Genomic DNA, 18893 nt, shown 5'->3' with positions numbered 1-18893 from the left:
TCATCAAACGCGGTCATAGATTAAAAAACAGCCTGCAATAGTGAAATAATTAAAGGATCTCAGCCAAATCGAGGTCTTGCAGATTAGCCTTAATAGGTGTTGAAACCAATGACCTGCAGCTTAATGAGGTTGTAAACGACAGCCGATCTCGCTGCTATTATTCTCGGTGACAGACGATGGCGCCACTACTCAGCTGTAAAGCCCTGATATTTCCCAGAGGTTGGAGTCACCCTCAGTAAACTAAGTAGTTATTGAATGTCAACTAATTAAACTCTGACGTGAGGTGAATGTAACCTACTGCGTGTTGCCATGCAGCTTGTGGCGCATTTGAAAATGTCCTTAAAGGGAGCAGTAAGAATAAAAGCAGAGCTGCTTTCGTTGTGATCCTACCAATCGCTAAATCCTTTAAATAACCTATTGTATACAGTTAAATAAATATTTTCAGTATTATTATCGATACATTAATTAGAAAAAAAGTATAGAATTAGAACTTAACTTAAACAGATGCTATTTATTTATTTCTTTTTGTGGCTTTTGGCTCTTATAAGCTTGTTTTCAATACACACCTTTGACTCTACCTACTCCAGCCTCGCTTACCTCCGTTTCCATTCCTACATGTCTGTGTGTCCAGTCAATATCACTTCTCCCTGATTGGCTGAGATTGTTTTCCTCCTAAATGGACTGCGAGCTGATTGGTCGAGGCGTCGCTTCCGTCAGACACCTAAGGAGGGTTTTTACTGGAGATTTCTTGCTGTCAGCGACACATGTAGAACAAGCTGCTTGTGGGACGCACCGACCAGACGAGACCAGACTAGACGGAGTGCGGACAATCAGTTTTCATCTTCTCCGCCTGCCTCGCTCTTCCTCCACTTCCACCTTTTTTCCCTCCTTCTACCCCCTATTTTTGCCACAATACGCACTTCAAGCTTTTTGGGGAACGTTACGGCATGCGGAGACCTCACACAACGTCTTGCTGTGGAATCCTTTCGTTTCTACGCAAAGAGAAAAAAGCAGTAAAGCGGTGACAGCAGAAGGGGCGAACATCCAGTGGAAATACTATCTGAAAACTCCATTTGCTCTCTCTCTCTCTCCGGTCCGCGAGCTGCTGCTACTGCTGTCTGTGAACAAGCCGACTCGGGTTGTTCAGCGCTGGGTTCCGCTTGTCGCGCGGAGCTCGAGGCCAGCGCGCGCGGTAGTGCGTCCGCGTAATTCTTTCATTTCTTTTTTTTTCACCTGTACTTGTTTTTGGGACCAACCTGTTCAACTGCGTCGCCAACTTTACTGCCATTACACTTAAGATAAACAAACAGGGTGAGTATTTGAGTCCTGCAGCTACACGGTGTGTTTATGTTTTTCGCTGAAATGCTATAGTAGTATTACATTCCGCCTGCGCCTTTTATGCCATCACCTATTATGCAATTTCCACTCTATTACTCCATAATAACTCCAATATGAAGTCGCATAGCTTATTTTCCATTTCGAAGAAGCAGCCACGAGCGTTTTCCTCCCTCTCCCCTCTATTGTATTTCTACGTCTTGGTCTCTTTGCCCAAATTGAACGGTCGTGTAATTACTTGAGTTAGCCCATTTAAGTTAAAAGCCAACCCCCCCAACCCCTTTCCACTCTCTCACACACACATACACACACACACACACACACTTCTTTCGCGCTCCTCCTCCCTCCTGCCCCTTCTATCCCTCAGCTAAGAAAACCCCCAGAAACTCCCTCCCCTAAATGAAACTTGACTATAGTCTGTCCTGCTCATCCAGGGGGTCACTTTCAGCTCTCTCTTCTTTTTTTTTTATTCATCTCCTTTTAGATCTAATCAGCACTAAGGTAGGCAGTGGTTTGTCCCTAAGAGCCATCGCTAATGGGCTTACTGAATGCTTTTCTCTATCTCCCTCTCTCCCCTCCCTTCCTGTCCTTCTCTCCCCCCCAATCCTAACTCTAATTGGCCTACCTGGCTTTCAACAAAGATTTTTTTTTCTTTTTGCTTTATCCTGGCAAGTCAGGCCTGATCAAATTGGTAGGGATTACATCTAAAAGAGCTCCACATTAATTTTGTGGCTGAATCATTAGATTACAGTCATTACAGCAGGTTTGTCTGCAAAGTCTCAGTGCTGGGCTGTGCATGTCTCACTCTTCTCCTGAAGCTCCAGCTAGTATAAACTGCTAGTAAACAGGGAACTGGAGTGACAAAGCTCCATCCGCTTCTGCTTTAGTGTTTCATGTTTGAGAAAAATAAAATGACTGAAAAGAGCAACGAATTTACTAAGATTGTGTTGTGATTTTTGGATTGACAGTTGGCATTAGAGCAGCGTATTGAGAAAGCTGGAGTTTACTACCTGTTAATGGATGAAATGACTTTTTTTCTTCTTCTTTGTTTTAATTTGCATAAATTATACTTAATGATGAACCAATCAGGCTTGACCAATACCGATTTTGTGTTTTGGTTTTGGGTGCCTGTCTTTTGAAATCTTATTTTTTTTTTAGCGAATACAAGATCCCAACTCATTCTTCAATATGCAAAATGATCATGACGGGTGTAAATCTCAGTCGTCATCTGATAATTTATTGCTAAACTGAAAGAATAAAAAACGTGAAAATGCACCAGTTAGTCGGTCAAGAAAAGGCCAGTTTTGCCCTCACTGCTGAAAAAACTTAAGTAAATGTATCAGGACTCAGAACTTACTACATTTTTGATCAATAAACTCATATATCAACAGTGAAAGTGATTATATTTTCATGCACTGTGCTCAAATTAATAAAAAAATCTGATAACATTGGTGACGTGTGAATTAAAAAATGGAATCAAACCTCCAAAAAAAAATCAGAAAAAAAATCAGAAGTATCTCTATAAACATAAGGTTAGTGCTGCCAATTACAGTGTTTATAAATCTGAAGAAGTGGGAGTTTGTTGTTTTGATGCATGTAATGAATAAGAAAATAATATCTGACGATCAATAATCGGGGAATACTGGCCGATTTCGACCCTGGCCGATTCATTTGTGCATTGATATTTTGCTGAAATTTTTCTCTCAGGTAAAGGTACGAACTGCAAGTCTGACATTGACCTTTTCTGTTTTCTTTTTTTTTTTTTCTTAAAGAGACAATGGTGAATCCCGGAGGCAACAGCCAGCCACCAGCGGTGGGGACAGGTTCCCTGTCCTGGAAGCGATGCGCGGGCTGCGGGGGCAAAATCGCCGACCGCTTCCTCCTCTACACCATGGACAGCTACTGGCACAGCCGCTGCCTCAAATGCTCCTGCTGCCAGGCCCAGCTGGGCGAAATAGGCACGTCATGCTACACGAAAAGCGGGATGATCCTCTGCAGAAACGACTACATCAGGTGAGGAAGCCAGGACGCTTTGTGTTCGATTTCGTCCTGCTTTTAAGTGTCAACAAGTTGACTTACTGACAGAAAGTTTCTGAGTAGGTTGAAGGAACACCAGCATAAAATTGGTGGGATTTTTCCCTGCTTGGCACCACTGAGTCAAACAGTTTTTGATCAGTTTTCAGCAGAGATTTCTTAAGCTGTTGCAAGTTGGGCAAGAAAGTGGCGGTAGCCCAGGGCCACAATTTTGAGGGGGGCTCCAAAGATTTGTAATTTTTAATGAATGAATGTTTTGCGAACATCAAAGGCCCCAATCAAATGAGTTGTATTATTTTAGGGTTTTCATGAATATAAGCAATATTCAAGCATTTGAAAATGATAAAGTTAGTCACTTTCTGTAGAAACAATATGGAGTTATTGGCTACAGGATGTATTCAACCTACAATCAGTTCATACCTACTAATTTATAGGGGCTACCTATTAATGTTCTGTAATTTGCTTTAGTAAAATATTTTTTTCTTTGTGGAGGTAGGGATGGGTGATACAACATTTTTTCACAATATTTTTTAGTGCTATTGTGATAAAGGTAAAAATGATGATAAAAACGATGTATTACTTAGTTTTTAAATAACTTCCTGCAGAATTCATAGTGCCACAAACAATTATGTCTTGAAAACCATTCCTATTTGAAAGAATCTTCTTCAGGATACCACATACTTAAAGACTTGTGAATTATGTTACTAAACTGACTTAACTATTTTTTCAAATTTACTGACATTTATTGATGCCCTCATGGAAAAAAAAAAAAACAATGGAGAAAATAGTAAAAACATTTTTTAGGCTGTTTTTAACATCAACTGGAATTTATTGAGGCAATGCTAACTCAAAACTCTTATGAAAAGAATTTTATCACAATAAATTATAATACAATAAATGCCCACCATTAACTGGAGGACACCAAAACTGGCTCCAGCCCCAGGACCCCACATCCTTTTACATCCGGCCCTGGCGACGATGAAGACGAGCAGAGATGGATTTTGGTGGAAACTCACCCTGAGGTTGTTTCATGTTGCTTAAAATGAAAACTCACAAAACATATTTGGTGTGTTGTAAACATGAATAAAAGGAATTAAGCCAGTTTCACACCAACAACCCAAAGAAAGTTATACAGTCCCTCCATACTTGATGTGCCGAACTAGACGAAGACATTTTACATAACAGATCACATCACAGTACAACATGTGAACCACTGAGTTGTAGATGTGTTATAGATAAGGAAATGACACCTGATCTTGTGAAATTAGTCGATCTGGCTCTGAATTTAACTCGGAATCTTTTCAGATACCACTGAGAATGGGTGGGCGTCATGTTAGAAAGTTAAAATACAGCTTAACTCAATGTTTTAGTGAAGACGGAACAACACTGCAGTCAACAGGGGGAAAAAAACACACAAAAAACTGCACAATTAATTGAAATGGTAAAGTGTTGCTCTCAGCTCCTACTCCCACCTCATAAAAAACACAGGGAAGTCAATGGGGTACTTCATTCATAATGGTACTATAACATAATTAAAACTGGAAAGCCGAGTGCATACGTGTGTGTGTGTGTGAGGGAGAAATGGAGATTTGGGTGTGTGTGTGTGTGTGTGGATACACCTTTCCACTTGTAATGAGAGCGTGCTTGGTTGGAAGAACTGAAAAGCATATTATGGAACGGAGAGATCTCTGCAGAGATAAGACCAGAAGTGGTGGTTGGTTGGTTGGTTGATGTGTTGGGGGGGGGAGAAGGCATGTGACAGTGAGTCTACACAATTAAATGCTTTAATTATAGTCCCCCCTCCATTTCCTTTAGTCCTGATGGGTTTTATCTAATGAGATCTGGTCCCTGGCTTGTATCCGCTACCAGTGACGTGTCCGAAATGAATGAGAGCCGCACCGCAAACAAAACATTTAATTAACCAAATTGGCTTTTGAGAGAAGCAGGAGAGAAAGACAGATAGAGAAGAGGGATTATTGTGAAGGCCATTTGCTCCCCCCCTCCACCTCCTCTGCACTTTATCTTAAAGGGGCAGACTGACTTTTCCAAACAGAACATGCAACATATATTTTTAGGCATCAAATCGAGCTGTGTCTGGTCCAGAGGGCGGCGCCTCAACTTCCAAGCGAAAGTTGCGCCTCGTGTTGTCTCCAGCCAGAGGTGATGTTATTTCTGCGGGCCGCTGGCTGGCGGAGGGGGGAATTAATTTACTCGTGGCTGCTGGATTCGGGAGAGAATGCGGTCGGCTTAATTGAATAAGCCAAGGTAATTAAATGGCACTTTTCCAATAGAACGTGTGAGGTAAATCTAATAGTTGGTTATTTAATATCACTTTGAAGTCTGCCCACTCAAGCACTATGACAGCATGAGAGAATGTGAACTTATTAGGGCCAGGGAAGAGGAAAGGAAAAAAAAAAGGGGGGGGGATCTCAGAAATTAATTAAATCGCATGCAATTTAGAGGAAACGTTTATCTTGATTTGTCATATCAGAATTAATTCAAGGCCTTCAATTCACTTGGGGCCAGATCTGTTACTCTGAATTAACCAAGTGTAATTTGGCTGATCCCACCCTCCACTTCCAACACACACACATACACAAACCCTTCTCTTCCTCCCTCAACCCCCTGCTCCCAAAACACACACACAACGATCTGTGCCAGCCCTCCGTCATCCTCACAATCCCCCCCCCCACCCCCCTCCTCTCTAATGCAGCTCTTGCCATTATGCAAAGCCTCGCTTCAGTATCAATATGGCCTAGTGCTTTTAAGGTGCTTTGGCTGCTGATGTAGAGAGGCATTTTTAATGGACTGTGTTGCAGAAATCATTGTTGTGGGGGTAATTTTACCCTACTCAAAGGTCTCGGCGAACGAGGTCTGCATTTACCAGACAGCCCAGCAGCAAGCCATGCTATATTTCACCCTGCAGTCACTGCTGAAATGAAATCCAATAGTCATCGCCTATATACTCAACAGACAGCTCAGAATGGGTTCCTTTCTCTCTCTTTTTTTTTCCTGATTGTTGGTGTTGTTTTGATATTTAATTTTATCAGATCCACTTGGAGAAAGGGATAAATGAAAGCGTTTCCTCTTGAAACGCTGTCAGTATTTTTTTTTTAATTTTTATTATTGTTATTGTTATTATTATTATTACGATTATTGTGAGAGGAGGGAAAGCAGAAACCAGATGTGTCATTGTAATTAGGAGTCCCCTTGGCCTTAATTATGCTGACCCGCCGTGTCGACTTCACTCCCGAGCCGTGGACGGGGGGGCCATTAGAGCCCAAGTTCAAAATGCTACAGCAACTTAATTGAGCACCTAAAGGCCTGGGCTCCTTAAATCAAACAGTATCCAGAGCTGCCCCCCCTCCCACCACTCCTTTCCCTTCTCCCTCTACCTCTCCATCCCTGGTAAAATAATTAACCTGCTTCGTGTTGCTTTGTGGACCTTCGTAGGCTTTGTTTCAACACTTCTCAAAAAGCTTTCACGCTGATAAAACTCCAACGCTTTCTCATGGAATCATTCTCGTATCGTCACGTCTCTTAAAGCCAGTTATATATTTAAACGTATACAAATAAATACATTTTATATATATATATATATATATATATATATATATATATATATATATATATATATACACACACACACGTTTGTTTCCCAGAGAGCCCAAAACTGGCAGCGTTGCAGCAACAGTCTCCATTTAATTAGTTTCTGAAATTGAGTTTTGACGGAGTCTTTCCAAATGATGCCAACAAAACAAAATTTGCTTCCGCCCGGTGCTGTCTTATTGAAAGCCGTTTTCTCTGAGAGCTCCTACTTTTGTTTTGTTTTTGTCGGTCGTATCTTAACAACCGCTCGGGGAGGAGAGCGGGGGTTACGACACAAACATTTTATTCTCTCCCTGATTCCGTTTAAATACTTTTCATGAAGAAAAGCTTCCTCAAGAGCGTAAAACGGACGAGACGTTCTTGGGTTTCCTGTTAATTTTATTATTATTTATTTGAAGCCAAACAACTTTATCTGATCCACTGCCACCACCCATCCTTTTTTTCATCCCTCTCTTTCTCTTTCTCTCTCTCTCTTTCTCTCTCTCTCTCTCTCTCTCTCTCCCCCTTCTCTCCGGAGCATGTCAGATGCCGTGGTCTTATTTGATTGCTTAGGAAAAGTGCAGTGATAGAGCAAACACCCAGTGAGATATGATGACAAATGGGTCCAGATCCCAGTAAATTACTTTCTGCTCAAATCGAAATTTCATTCAGTTTGCTGCTCACCGAGATGAAGTAATCTAAATTGTGGACTCAGAAGGAAGATAGAAGGGAAGCTGGAGCAAGCATTTCATTATCAAGAGGCAGAGAGAGAGAGAGAGAAGGTTAGGGACGAAAGAGATGAGCAGAAGCAAATCTAAAGTGTTGACACCATGATTGAAAAGGTTAACCCATGCACATTATATATCAACCAGAGAAGCTACGGGGTTTCTAATGGAAACACGGCACTGACAGAGCATTCACATGAGTCCTAATGGCAAAAGCTCTGCGTCCCTGCCTGGGTGTACAATCAAATCCTTTTAGCTCCTGATGTCTTATGTTCCTGCTTATTATTGGGTTGCAGAAAAGAAAAATGCAGTAAAAGTAATACGTAGTCTCAGCATGAGATGCTTGAGAAGAGCTTAAAAGGATTCATTTCTCCTGTTGATCTTCCATCTCTTCTTCATGTTTTCAGTCATAAGAGTCGAGACATGTAGAATAGAAAACTTGGCAAACTAAAGCGTGGGTTCCCAGTTTATTACGCAAATTTACGCAGACGCAGAGTAACCCCCGCTCTCCTCACTCCGTCTTTTCTCAGGTTATTTGGGAACAGCGGAGCTTGCAGTGCCTGCGGTCAGTCGATTCCAGCCAGCGAGTTGGTGATGAGGGCGCAAGGCAACGTGTACCATCTCAAGGTAAAAACAAAACCGCCGCCATGTACCCGCGTTTAGTGGTGTGTAAGTAGATTGGGTTGGTTAATCTGGTTCCTCTCTTCCCGTCCCAAAGTGTTTCACGTGTTCCACCTGCCGGAACCGGCTCGTTCCTGGGGATCGATTCCACTACATCAACGGCAGCCTCTTCTGCGAACACGACAGACCCACAGCACTCATCAACGGCCATTTAAGTTCTCTGCAGACGAACCCGTTACTGCCTGACCAGAAGGTAAGCCCGCTGCACTGGTGGAAGTTTGTTCTTAGTGAGTTATAGATTGTAGTGAAATGAGAAAAGCGGGAATTTACTCAGTTTACATTGGTGTTTGATGATCAATAAGGATAACTTGGACTGGCTTTGTTACATTTTAACTCAATAATTTATTCAAAGTTCCTTTGGCTACACTTTTTGTGCTGTTTCTACAAAGTGTTTAAAGCTACATACCAGACTGGTGAAAAATCACGCAAGATAATCATATAGTTTGTCACATATAGAACACGTTGTCCTCTAACACGTGCCTTTGATCATGTGTGCATGACCAAAGTCATTTGTCCTCATATTTTAAAATCAGATTCCGCCTTTAAACGTGTTTATTTAGTAGCAGAATGCTACATGTTTCCTCCAGAACTCCTGTGGTCCTGTACCACTTTTTAGAGTCAGTTAGAACCAGAGAAGTTAAGCTAAGCTAACGCAGTGACATATTAAAAAATGACTAATATTGGCTGATATCAATGTTAGTGCTCTATCGTTCATCCCTAAATTTTATTAATTAAATTTTTTTCTGAGCAACCTGGAATTTTACTGGCCTGGTCTGGCCCCGCCCCTTAAGACCATTTTCTGGGGGCTCCACTAATGCTCATACCTACAGCATCTCCACCATGACCTTTACCACCCAAACACCTCAAAGTCTATGCCAAAACTCAACCACCGTAACGTTTACTAATGCCTGTTTGATCAGCTAGCCTCTTGTGATGTCGCAGAGCAAAAATTGGCATCCATGTTTTGTTTTGTTTAATTTTAAAAACGTATTCTATGAAATCCTGCAGAAGCTCTGTGTTGTATTGTTGTCGCACATTAGTTTGAGAGTATTTACAACAGAGAAGTACCTTTAAAGCAGATTTTCATGACCTTGTGTGGATAAACGGGAACACCCCGGGCAGCTAGTGTATCACCAGAACCGTCATCACGACTTCCATCTTGATGTTTCCAGTGAAAGCAAAACAAAACGCCTAATCATATACAATACAAGGATAACTTCATTCTTCAGGGTAGCTCCATTCTGCCTGCTGGAGATCTAATCATTTCTGCCTCAAAACAAGGAGTTTTATTGATACACGCACAGGCTGAGAGAAACCTGGAAAGGGGGGGAGTGTTTGGAGTGTGTCATAGATAGACTAAAAGAGGAATCATATTATTGGGAGCATGCATTTCACCTTGACTGCTCGTGCGAGTGGAGGAGAGGCAGAACTCCATTAAGGCCTTTTAAGGGCTTGTCACTTTTACAGATCGGCTCGCCGAGCTCTAAGAGCTCCTCACATTTAAATTGAAAGCCGTTGTATTATCTAGCTTAATTTTAAACGTCTGTTTAAGTCGTCAGCCACGCGCTAAGAGCGTCTCCGTTAGCTCGGCCGGCGTAGTAAAATACGAAGCTTCATTGTTTATTTATGCCCCCGACATCAATTGTAGTGGGAGAAAAAAAAAAAGTGCTGCATTATTGATGCTAAAACACAATCTGAATATTGGCCCCGGTGCTTTAATTATAGCGGAGAGAGGAGAGGAGAGGATATTTAAATAAACAGAGACGCTCAGTGGATGCTTCTGTTAGCTCCACATGGGAAAACGTGGAGGATCATCCTGCTGCTCCAGCACATTGTGGCACGTTTAGCAGAATCTGGCAGGACTCCGGACCTCCGAATCAATACCGCACCAATGCATCAGGCCGCAGTCGTTTTGATTATTTGCAATTTTTGCGGCGATCGTTTTTGCGCTCATATCTTCAGCTTCCTTTCCAGCTTCTTCCTGCCTAATCTCTTTGTTCAGAGCAGACAAATTACCTCTCTCAAACAGAGCTCACTTTGACCCAGGGGAGGAAGACCCTCCCAGCGTCAGTCACTTTAATTAGCCCCCAAAGTCGGAGTTTGCAATTACTAATAGACTCAAGCCCTCCTAGTGATTTGAAGGATGAAGGGGAGGGGGGAAGTAAATCACCCCTAGAATCGCAGAGAAAAACACGAGGAAGATGAAAAAGTTTAAAGCTGTTTCTTTTTTCTTCCTTTTTTTTTTTTACCCAGACAGATAATAGTGTTTCCTCCCCCTGCATTTCTGTTTCACAGGCTTGAGCACCTCCTGCAGTTATGCTGGAGCGTGCTTCTAATTATACCAAAGAGAATCGCCTCATGAAGGCACTTCTGAGTCGGTGCTAAGTAAATGGGACACCAGATGGTTTTCAAAGCCTGGCTGATCAATAAATTAAACACAGGCGCTAGTGGAAATGTATTTATCAGGTGGAGGGGAGTGGACACGTTTAACACTTCAACGTCTTGCTTTTAATGCTGACCAGAGATGTTTGTTTGAGATGCACCAATCCAATGTTTATATCTTTATCAGTTCTGATTTCGACAAAAATGATCGATCGAGCATCGGTGGCACTGTGCCTGAGATCTATAAGAGCACATCTATTCAAGATTAATTCTAGGATTCGTGCTTTGAGAGGTGTCATTGTTTATTTATTCTTATATTATATTTAGATTTTCTAATTGCACTTTCTGTACCATTTAAAAGGCTTGTTGCAGTTTATTTTTACATCTACATATTGTCCCGTGAATTTTGGACCGTTTCAAAATGCTTAGAAATAGATTTTGCTTAATTTTTTTGTAAAATTATATTTGAAACTTTGAGATTTTTTTTTTATTTATGACAAAGCTGCCAGGTAAGCTAACCTAATACTGGTAATATAAGTTACAGAATTTCATTCATAAACCTATATTTGTTGGAATATAAACTGGTGAATTGTGATTCAGTATGGAAATCTATCAAATTGTTTTAAATAATTGATGGTTTTGTTAAAACTCTTTTCCTGTTGTCACATAATTTAAACAATCTCTAGACTGTTTGAATAGAAAAACAGTGTGTGAATCAAAAATTGTTTCTAAATCGAATCATTACCCTAAAAATCTGAATTGAATCGCTTAACACAAACATTTGCATTTCTACTTGTGAAGCTATTGATGTATTTAAGTATGCAGTACTGTTACAGAGTTATCAAATTCATTTGTAATTCAGTACATTTATGTCTGTGTTTAAAGAAAAAAAAAAAGAAATTTTAAGTCAATTCAGCAGTTTTTTTTGTATCGGATCGGTATCGACCGATACTAAACCTCAGATAGAAGTATCGTAAGTGAAAAAAGTGGATTAGTGCGTTGTTAATCTCCATTTCTGTTTGTTTTTCGTGCTAGGTGTGTTAGGTGGGAAGCTGTGCAGGAAGCAGGATGTGTGCCTTCATTTTAGCCCTTCCTCATTGTCACCAGAGACAGCGTGGATCAGCAGCAGCCCAGGCCCGTTCGCCCTAAAGGAACCCTCTGCCCATCTTAACCAGTAACCTGATTTCTCATCTCCGCAACCCTCAAGGCCCCGCCCCCTAACTCCTAGCCTTCAACCTTCGGCTTTTCCCCAAATCTGGGTGGATATTTGCACTTATTACAACTGAGACGAGAACACTCGGGAACGCTTCGGAGTTTTAACACTGATCGTAATCAGAAGGGGACTCTCCAGGTAGAGAGGACGTTAAAGCAACCGACAGAGGATGTTGTGACTGAGCGAAGACAGAAAAGTAAAAAAAACAGACTAATTAGGTTTAAGAGTTGCAGACTTTTCAACGCTGCACATTTGTTTAAAGACACTTTTGGGGGAAAAGCGGGAACTTTTCTTTTTTTTTTTCCCTCTCTTCCTTTTCTATCCTCATTTCCCAGAAACGTGGTGGTTTCACTTTCTATATTTTAAGTGTTGTCAAAAAAAAAGGGGGAATATGTTCTCTTTCTGTTTTTGATTCATATATACATATGTGTTCATATGCATATGTATATATGAATGGGGTTTAAATACAATATCTGTGGCATTTTGTGGAAAACAAATCATGAACACTTGTGGTGTATTTGTAAAGCTACCATGTATGTACAGTATGCATGTAAATGTTGTTGTCCAGGTGTGGCTACAGTACATCTGACCCCTCTGCATCCAGCTCCCTTCCCTTCACACCATGGCAACCTGAAGAAGTTCTGCTCATAGCCAGAAATGTAGATATCATTCCCAACATATAAATGATGAATGAAAGAGAAATTTATTTGTGATATTTTCCGAGACATTTGCTCCCGTATGGTGTATTTAAATAATAAAAGTATTGGAAGATTTTAAAGCCTCCTCAAATTCATTGTGACCCTGGTATGTTTATTTCTTAAAGGAGAAATGTGCTTTGGAGACAGAAATACCAACAGGCGCAAACTTGCAGAAACCAGTGAAACGCACCACAACCAGCTGGAACTGCAAAACACACAACCTCCCCCAAATGCAACAGAAAAATCACTGCAAACACAGGAAATGGGAGCAAGGAGGAAAACAACACAACTAGTACAAAACAAAAAATCACAGCACTTGTGTAATGCTATTAACTGGCTCCACTAATTGAAAGGGCTCCAGACCACTAGGGGGAGTCGACAAAAATATCGTATGAGATCAGGCTCTCAGTAACGACCATAGGAACATGGGCCTGAGTGTGTTATACTTCATGTCATTGAAACGAGCAGTCTTTATGATACTGAAGACGTGGCTGTTTATATAGGTTATACAACCTACTCCAGAATCCCCCTAGTGGTCTGGAGGACTTACCTTTTGAAGCAATAGTGCACCTTTTCATATTTCCAGATGTTTCTGCTATTTGTAACATTTTTTATTGGATTTCTTTCTTTTCTATTTCCTATGATTGCAATTTTTTTTTATTTGAAGCAATTTTCTGTTGCATTTGTCTTATGAAGTTTGCATTGTCCGTGTGTTTGCTGTGTGGAAAAATGACGTTTTTATCCTTGACTTTTTCTGTTTCGACTCCGACCAGCTTCCCTTTACCTGCTGCCGGAGAGCATCCCCCCCACAGCATAACGCTGCCACCACCTTATTACCCAGAACGGTTTGCGGTGAGCTGCAGCTAGCTCGTAGAACCACAAAGCAAAGTTGCGTTCAAGAGCGACTCTTACCGAGGACCCCCTTCAATCCTATTACCAACCCCGCAGTCATCAAGGCGCCATGATCAGCGCCTGACTGAAAATGGATAAACATGTATCCTCTCTTTCTATTCAGATGACCGTTTGCTATTCATCACTCTAATACCTGGCAGAAATGGAGGAAAATGTCCCTTTGAAGATTCAATTACTGCAGAGAGGGAGAGAGGTGTCTCTCTTTGGTGGGCACAAATTGAATGGGCTATTTGCAGAACAAATTGGTGTTTGAAGTCCTCGCAAGACCTAATAGGTCTGAAGGAGGGACCCAGTAATAGCTGATGCACTTATCTGCACAGTGTGGTGCCGCTGGTGAGCCTCACTTGCTGCTGCTGATGAAACAATGCTGCTGCTGTACAAAAGCAGACTTTGATGCCGAAATCAGCTCAAGTAGGGAGAGGAAATGGGCCTAAAGAGTAAACAGTGTCTTGGGTTCTAAATTGAAATTTCATGCACGACGGGATCTGCTCTTGGCCTCGTGGATTTAGCACCAGACAAGCTGATTCTGGAATGATCAAGCTTTAATCTAGGAGATAAGTAACACTTTTTGATTTGATTCATTTAGGGAGGTTACAACGGCACAGAGTTGAACGTTTTCTCAGCCGTATGAAGCTTGATAAAGCGGTTTATTGATGTTGCATGTAAAGCTGCAGCATGCAACTTTTACAAAACTACGTTTGTTCCATATTTGTTAAAACGATCACCCTGCCCTGATGGTTTAATATGAGATAGATAATTGCTGTTCTTAGAAACTCACTGTTTCCAACCAGTTTCAATCTCTGCTTTAAATCAACAGTGTTGTCAGAAACTTTCAAAAATTCTGTAACACAGACTGCTACAGTCCTTCCTCTTTGAAGAACATTGAATAATATGAGTGACAAACATTAACATCAAAGTATTTTTCACATTTTTGCATAAAACAATCCACTCTTATTCACCAGCCATGATCTTAGTGAAGACATTTTTACTGCCCACCAGTCTGGGAAGAGTTCAAAAGATCATTCGCAAACAATTTGAAGTTCAACTATCTACAAATTCAAGTTATTAACAACCCTTTAAGGTAAATGTTGGTATTCCATGACTGGATGCACCATAAAGTTTTCTCCTTATACTCAAGGCTGTTCACCAACTCTAAATTTGCAAGAATCATGTTTGTCTGTGCAGCACAAAGGCATATTTACTGTAACAATAGTCCTTAGATATTTAGGAAGCCTCGCAGCATAAACATGCATATAACATGTAGGTGGAGCACAGACAATGTAGATGATTCCCAGCAGCTACAGGAACCTGGAAGTCTCAAACTCACTGAGACGACCTTACCAATGGCTGAAGCTTGACCCATGCTAGGTCAATAAAAAGGACAATGGACAGTAGTAAATCGACAAAGGAATGACTGTAAGAAAGAATATTCAAGGTGTTGCTCTGGTCAAGTCGCCTCAGCGCTCAATGACCTGAGGCAAGACAAGTAGGCCTAGCTTATTTCACAATGAGACTGTTAAAAGTTGAAGTGACATACTAAAATACTCTGTATTGCCAGAATATTTTTCGGGTATTTGGTCTACCGCTGATGGAAAGTGAATTGCTGAAGTTGCCAACATTGTGGGGTATGCCTCGGCCAGTCTTGCACATTTTGCCTCCTCTATGTGGTTTAGAGCCTTTCTGTAAATTCCGAATCTTACCTCTGATTCTTAACTGGATTTAGGTCTCTGCTTTCACCAGCTCATTCTGATACATCAACATGTTTTGAAGCAGACCCAGTTGTAGCTTGGACTCTACACCTGGGCCTGGTGTCTTGTTGGAAGGTGAACCTCCACTCTACTGTCAAGTATTTAATAAACTCCACGGTTTCCGTCTGGGCTTCCCCAGAATTTAGCTTAATCGTTATACGTCCGATTCTAACAAGGTAATTAGCAAACTGCTTAGAGTTTGCTAATAGCAGAGCTAATTTTTAGCTTAGCGCTTTTGCTGATTTGAAAAATGCTTAACGCACATACCTTCCTCTAAATATTTTTTTTCCATATAAATTCTAAAGAGCTAATTTTTGCTGTTTTGTAAACTTTCAGCTGAATAAAGCGCAAACCATGCAGATAAGTTTGTAATTACAAATTTTACTCAGTAACTTGAGAATGATGCAAAAGACATGGTTGAATTTAGCACTGTAGCATTAGCTTCCACTAAATACTACATTGACAAAGCGCCTTAGCATCAGAGGAATATTTACAATTAAAATTAGTGCTAACGCAACTAGTTTTCTAGCTAGCAGTGCCCTTGACTGGACATTCACATCTTTTTGTTGGTCCTTTTCATAAAAGATAAAGAGATATGAGGTTTGTAGTTGCAATTACTTACATGTTGTTGGGTTTTTTTAACAGGTTATATTAGTCCAATGTTTTATTATAATATTAAAATATAGAATTAACAGAATAATACATTAATGACGTGTTATTTTTTTAAAAATGTTGAATTAGATACAAAATGCACTTACACCGGCCAATAGTTTAACTTTTTGCAATAGGAGGAGAAACTTTATGACAAAATGTCACAAAACAGCCACCATGCAGGCTGTTTTATGTTGCAACATCAATATCTCACCACTGCAGCTGAATTTCACTGCAAATGCAGTCAAGCGACGCAGATAGATTTAGAAAGAAAATCTGAACCAGAACTATAACCGGGGATAATTCTGCGGTTATATGTCCGATTCAAATGGAGCTTTGGCAGGCGGCTCCACGCAGCACTTAAAACTAACCTCTTAGGCGGGTAAAGCTTTGTAAACATCGTTAAAACGTGGCCGGCATTAATGCTTGGATCATCTAAAAAAAATAAAAAATAAATAAATAAATAAATCTTTACCGTGAACCTCTTTATTTTAGAGGTTGTGTTCGATTTAAGTCAAAACTGTAAAACAGGATGGACGTGGCGAAGACCGAAGTCGCCTCGCAGAGGCTCTCTGGTTGGTGAGCTCGGTAATCCACATCTGAACAGGACTACTTTGTGCACCACTGACAGCCATTTCCCTTATGAAATCCGCTTGCTTCTATTAAGCTGTTTATACTCTCATGCACACACACATCAACACATACAGTCTACTCAGAGCTCATATGTCAATTTACAAAATGAACTTATAGTTTGGCATCAACCGGCTAAGTCTGGAGAGGAAAAAAAAAACAAAAAAACAAGATTTACAAATAATCCATATGTGAGAATTTGCTTTGATGTGGCACATCATGTAGGGGCTAATGGATCTCCCTCATAACAATGCGGCATACTTAAATGGCACATCTGCCTGAGGGAAATTACTGTGCTCCAACCGCCAGCTCCTTTCTGCTCCCCGCTGGGGAGTCTGCTGATGCTCCACAACTGGATTACTCATAATTAGCCACCTTGTATTCATTTGCTATTAGTTTACATTTCCATTCTGCCACTAGTTTTTTATTTTTTTATGTCATTTATCTCAAGGTGGTTTGGAAGACACCAACAGCTGATTTGTTGCTGGGCTAGCTTTTGTTGTTTTGGGGTTTTTTTTTCTCTTTGAAACATTCTAAGTAAATCTTTCCAGATGCTCAACACATGTAATAGATTTATGACTACGGCAGCCTCTACTGGACATGGTTATGCAATTATTCAGGGTTTGCTCTGCATCTTTAACCCTTTCATACATAGTGGTCACTACAGTGGACAGCTATCTAAAAGCCATTTTCTTGTGCTTCTTGTGGATTTCTATGTTATAAATGCACACAGACCACTGAAGTGGGCACTAATGCATCATAAAATACACTATCAACTACTGGCCATCAGATGCAAATGCAAGAAATTATTTTTGTTAAATCCAATATGGCCGACAGACAAAAAAAAGCATGTCGACCAACCCAGTCCCTCCTTCTGCTGTAGACGATTCTTGCAGGTAAAAAATAAAATTATTGTGACATCAGATAACCCCTAAAGAACAATACTACTGATGTATTTTTCAAATAACTGTATTTGGAGAAAATTACAATTGATCACCTAAAATTATTTTTTTTAAAAACGTTTTTTTTACAAAATGTTTTTTCTTACCTTTTCTCTATGCCTTAATAAAATTTTAAAAAATGTTGAAAAAAATCCTGACACAAAGGATCACAATTCATGCATGAAAGGGTTAAAGCCGTCATCTTGTCCAATGGCCATGGGGAAGTTTTGCGCAGCAGACGCACGCTGATGTCTTGAGTGCTATTTGTACCATTGGAAGATTGGATTCCTTTGACAACTAATTTAAAATTATAAACAAGGGAGTTTTGTTTTTGTTGCCTTTTTCCATTTCAATCTGCAGATAATAAACTCAGGGGGAATCAATGGAAAATGAACAAAGATTATCTTCAATTGAAAAATACTTTATTTATCCCAAGGGGAAATTAAATGATGTCTTAAGTCACTTTATCCCAGTATCGTCAAAGAGCCGTTGTGGATGACTCTGGTAACAGTCAATGCCTCAACAAATCTAAAGAGGCCTCTGACTTAAGACTGGTGCTGTTTGACACTCATTAGTGTCATGACATGCTAACAGCTCAATTTCTGAGCAGCAGAGATGAGATAATATTCCACAGTAACATGTCCTGTAAGACAGTGTCAGTTGTTGGTAAGCTCAGCTAATCCATCTCATTTGCTTTTGCTGTTCCCCTTTACGTCTCTGTCTGGTTAGAAACTTGGGTATGAGGTAAAAAATGTGGCTTATTTGTAAAAAGCAGAAAACTTGCAGGCATAAATGAAGCATGTGAATTCAGCTCACAGTATTCTTTTGCACTCGTTTCATTTTTCAGTATTTAGGCTAAAACACACACATTTTTATGTTATTCTACTGTTGTTAACTGCTTCCAGTGGTAAATTAGCAGTCGTCACTAACGTCATTTAGATTTTACACGCAAGTCCTACGTGTAGAACTTTAAACATGCTAAAATATTAAGTGCCTCACATAACTATTCACACCCCGTAAACTTCTTCACATTTTCTCTAGGCAGGTATACGGATGTATTGACGCACCATTTGTCGGTGAACAGATTGTAATGTCCGGGATGCTAAATATCAGTTTTTCCCATGAACACATGAAAACGCAGAAACAGTTTCCTCAAATCTCCACTGGAGTCAGAGTTTTCTAAATAATCATACATAAGAGTTTTCTTGTTGGTCATGAGTCAAATGCAGTTTCATTTTGAGCCATATCAAAAAGCTGAACGTTCTTAAAGGGGCTGGTTGTGCCAGAATGCGTCCAAGAAACCCATTAAACTCTTAATAGTTAATAATTAGCTGTCCCTCCAGAATTTTGTGATT

The 18893-nt window shown here is 40.4% G+C and overlaps 1 protein-coding gene across 1 annotated transcript; it reads left to right on the top strand.

Annotated features, from left to right (window-relative positions):
• Nucleotides 1–751: 751 nt before the first annotated feature.
• Nucleotides 752–12742, top strand: lmo4b (LIM domain only 4b). The gene is made up of 5 exons (XM_007576669.2): nucleotides 752–1311; nucleotides 3108–3348; nucleotides 8213–8309; nucleotides 8401–8556; nucleotides 11781–12742. Exons 2-5 carry the CDS (start codon nucleotides 3113–3115, stop codon nucleotides 11787–11789), a joined length of 498 nt encoding a protein of 165 aa, XP_007576731.1. The 5' UTR covers nucleotides 752–1311; nucleotides 3108–3112; the 3' UTR covers nucleotides 11790–12742.
• Nucleotides 12743–18893: the final 6151 nt, after the last annotated feature.

Source organism: Poecilia formosa, unplaced genomic scaffold (assembly GCF_000485575.1).
Source record: "Poecilia formosa unplaced genomic scaffold, Poecilia_formosa-5.1.2 Scaffold413, whole genome shotgun sequence".
Lineage (NCBI taxonomy): Eukaryota > Metazoa > Chordata > Actinopteri > Cyprinodontiformes > Poeciliidae > Poecilia > Poecilia formosa.
The sequence above is the reverse complement of the archived record's forward strand: the minus strand, read 5'-3'. Positions and strand labels throughout refer to the sequence as shown.

What these genes read in the sequence shown, in the direction of transcription:
- lmo4b (XM_007576669.2), top strand. Translation starts at nt 3,113, where the DNA reads ATGGTGAATCCCGGAGGCAACAGCCAGCCACCAGCGGTGGGGACAGGT. An exon ending in TGCAGAAACGACTACATCAG is followed by an intron (nt 3,349 to 8,212) that starts GTGAGGAAGCCA and finishes GTCTTTTCTCAG; the next exon opens with GTTATTTGGGAACAGCGGAG. An exon ending in GCAACGTGTACCATCTCAAG is followed by an intron (nt 8,310 to 8,400) that starts GTAAAAACAAAA and finishes CCCGTCCCAAAG; the next exon opens with TGTTTCACGTGTTCCACCTG.